The sequence below is a fragment of the Myotis brandtii genome, unplaced genomic scaffold (assembly GCF_000412655.1).
Source record: "Myotis brandtii unplaced genomic scaffold, ASM41265v1 scaffold231, whole genome shotgun sequence".
Lineage (NCBI taxonomy): Eukaryota > Metazoa > Chordata > Mammalia > Chiroptera > Vespertilionidae > Myotis > Myotis brandtii.
In genome coordinates this window covers 1,911,879-1,915,290 of record NW_005358689.1, presented here as the reverse complement: position 1 = coordinate 1,915,290, position 3,412 = coordinate 1,911,879, and the positions used below count along the sequence as shown (strand labels likewise).

The window sequence follows — 3,412 nt, the reverse complement described above, 5'->3', positions numbered from 1 at the left end:
GGAGCAGCTGGTCACCCCTGCCCACGTGCGGGCCCAGTACGTGGCCCTGCTGCAGCGCAGCCACGGCGCCCGGTCGCGAGGGAAGAGGTTCAGCCAGAACTTCCGAGGTGAGGCCCTCCCTGCACCCTGGCCGGTTGTGGGTAGGGGATGGAGGTGGGAGGGAGACTGGATGTACCCATCTGGGGGTCCAGGGACCTGCTCCCGGGCCAGGCTGGTGCCGGGGAGAGGAGGAGGCCCAGCACGGAAACCTCGGCTCATGTTGCCAACCTGGGGTCTCGGGTGTTGGGGTGCCTGGTACCTCCGCTGTACGTGACCCCATTTACGTCTGGGCTCAGGCGTCTGAGAAAGTTGTTCACAGCCCCCTGGTCCTCTTCTGCTTTTGGGGACATTTCACGGAAGAGGAAAATGAGATTAAACTCCAAGCTCTCGCTCTGCCCCGAGGAAGAGCCAGCTGGTACCAGATCCCACTCCCCACCCCTCCTCCCCCTCCCTGGTGTCCCCTCCTCTGCCTGGGAAGGCTGCCTGTCCATCTACACCCGCTCCGGGGCCCGAAGCTGCCCCTGCCCCCTGAGGGCGGGGCGGCGAGTAAATAAGCCCCAATGCAAACGATTGTCCGAAACCAATAAAAAATATTTTACAATGTTTTTTATTGATTGTTAGAGAGAGAGATAGAAACATCAACGAGAGAGAAACTTCATCCATCGGCTGCCTCCTGCACGCCCCACCCTGGGACAGAGCCCGCAACCCAGGACTGTGCCCTGACCGGGAGTCGAACCCTGACCTCCTGGATCATGGGTCAGTGGGCAACCACCGAGCCACACCAGCAGGGCCGGGAGTTTTTGAAGGTGGAGGTGCTCTCTTTCGCACCTGGCCCCCCATTTCCCAGGCCCCAGGTTCTCCCTGTGCGTTTCTGGGGAAACCCAGGCCCAGCCCTGCCCCCCTCAGAGCTGCCCCCTTGGCTGGAGAGGCCACACTGATCCTGCTGTTGTCCCCAGAGGTGGCCGGCAGGTTCCTGGTGTCCGAGGCCTCCACGCACCTGCTGGTGCTCAGCATGGAGCGGCGGCTGCCCCCCAACAGCGAGCTGGTGCAGGCTGTGCTGCGCCTCTTCCAGGAGCCGGTCCCCGAGGCCGCGCTCCGCAGGCACGAGAGGCTGTCCCCTCGCAGCGACCTGGCCCGGGTCACCATCGAGTGGCTGCACGTCCGTGCTGATGGCTCCAACCGCACCTCCCTCATTGACTCCAGGTGGGGAGGTTGCCCGGGGGTGCTGGGGGGAGAGGGTAGAGGAAAAGGGGAGGACAGGAGGGGGCGAGCAGGGGGTCTATCTCGGGGAGAGGGATGGGAGGCAGTGGGAGGGGCTTCCCGGGCCCCACCACTCAGCGCCCGGTCCCGCCTGTGTCGCAGGCTGGTGTCCATCCACGAGAGCGGCTGGAAGGCCTTCGACGTGACCGAGGCCGTGAACTTCTGGCAGCAGCTGAGCCGGCCCCAGGAGCCGCTGCTGCTGCAGGTGTCAGTGCAGCGGGAGCACCTGGGCCCGCTGGCCTCCAGCGCCCACAGGCTGGTCCGCTTTGCCTCCCAGGGGCCTTGGGACGGCGCGCAGGGCGAGCCCCAGCTGGAGCTGCACACCCTGGACCTCGGGGACTTCGGGTGAGCGCTGTGGGCCAAAGGGTGACCCTGATCAATAAGACAAATAGAGAATTACCCTGCAATTGAAAGGGGCGTCTTTTCTCAGGGTGCTGTGGGAATGGAGGAGTGTATACAATTTCTCCTTTGAGTCTTAGGAGTAATATCACGTGATTATTTATATTTTGGTTATTTCCTGTTATCTATCCTTGTCACATACATCCAGCTTTTTAAAAAATATATATTTTATTGATTTTTTACAGAGAGGAAGGGAGAGGGATAGAGAGTTAGAAACATCAGTGAGAGAGAAACATCGATCAGCTGCCTCCTGCACACCCCCTACTGGGGATGTGCCCACAGCCAAGGTTCATGCCCTTGACCGGAATCGAACCTGGGACCCTTCAGTCTGCAGGTTCTATCCACTGAGCCAAACCGGTCAGGGCGATATCCAGCTTTTTTAGCATCACGAGAGATGCATCGCACGTCTCCCTCCCAGATGCCCCACTGGGCCCCGCCCTGGGTCCCCTGACCTCAGTCCTCCCAACTGACCTCTGACCCCGCCTCTCCTTGCCCCCCACAGAGCTCAGGGCAACTGTGACCCCGAGGCCCCAGTGACCGAGGGGACCCGCTGCTGCCGCCAGGAGATGTACATTGACCTGCAGGGGATGAAGTGGGCCGAGCACTGGGTGCTGGAGCCCCCGGGCTTCCTGGCCTATGAGTGCGTGGGCACCTGCCAGCAGCCCCCGCAGGCCCTGACCTTCAAGTGGCCGTTCCTGGGGCCGAGGCAGTGCATCGCCTCGGAGACCACCTCGCTGCCCATGATCGTCGGCATCAAGGAGGGCGGCAGGCTCCGCGCCCAGGTGGTCAGCCTGCCCGACATGCGGGTGCAGAAGTGCAGCTGCGCCTCGGACGGGGCGCTCGTGCCAAGGCGGCTGGAGCCGTAAGGCGCTGGGCACGGCCACCGTGGGGCTTGACGTGGGCGCTTCAGAAGTGTCCCAGGTACCAGGAGAGACGGGGGTTGCTGATGGGCAGATGCTCTGTGCTCTCTGAATTCGCTTCCTCTGACCATTCAGCTCACCTCCTAATATTCGCTCCCCAGGAACAAGACTCCCTGGTCACCGGGCAGCCTGTCCAGGCTTCTCTCTCCTTCGTATTATCCGCTGCACTATATCCTAAGCACTTACCTGTGTAGGTTCTGTAATCTATGAGCGGAAACGCCCATTTGCCATTGTTGCCCTCTCCCAGGAGCTGGGCTGAGCTCTGGTATGGGCTAGAGATCCAGCTGCCACTCCGGGCTTCAAACCGAGGCTCAAGTATGGGTTGTGCGTTCTCGTCTCAGATACGGAGGGCATTTTGCAAGAAAGAAAGAAAACGCATTTTATTCTGTGTTTTTATATTTTACCAAGAAGCCTGCCCGTTGTTGAGGAAACAGAACGTTCTAGAGGGACAAGGTTAACGTGATGAGAAAACGAAGGGACGAGCTATAAGACATGGTCAAGGTCTCCGTTCAGAAGGACAGGAAGCTAGGACTGACATGCATTCAGATTCCAGGTGCCTGTCCGCTTAGAATGGAAGCCGAAATCTTGTCATTGTTGTCGACGTGTTTACTCTTTTCAATTCGACTTGCGATCAAATAAGAAAATCTGGTCATCAGTACTACAGTAATGTGGTCACTCCTGTAACTGTTGGGGCAGGTACGGGGAGCAAGTGTTGAAATTGTTGGCTATCACACTTTAGAACAGTGGTTCTCAACCTTCTGGCCCTTTAAATACAGTTCCTCATGTGGTGACCC

The 3,412-nt window shown here is 59.4% G+C and overlaps 1 protein-coding gene across 1 annotated transcript in view; it reads left to right on the top strand.

The window, feature by feature from the left end:
* The window catches only part of LOC102242647 (left-right determination factor 1), a 5,377-nt gene extending 1,976 nt beyond the window's left edge, over positions 1–3,401 (top strand). The window contains exons 3-6 of the mRNA XM_014539920.1: positions 5–107; positions 996–1,242; positions 1,402–1,644; positions 2,201–3,401. Coding sequence (XP_014395406.1) covers positions 5–107; positions 996–1,242; positions 1,402–1,644; positions 2,201–2,564 — 957 coding nt within the window. The 3' untranslated portion in view covers positions 2,565–3,401. The remainder of the gene's footprint in view (positions 1–4; positions 108–995; positions 1,243–1,401; positions 1,645–2,200) is intronic.
* The last annotated feature ends 11 nt before the right edge of the window (positions 3,402–3,412 follow it).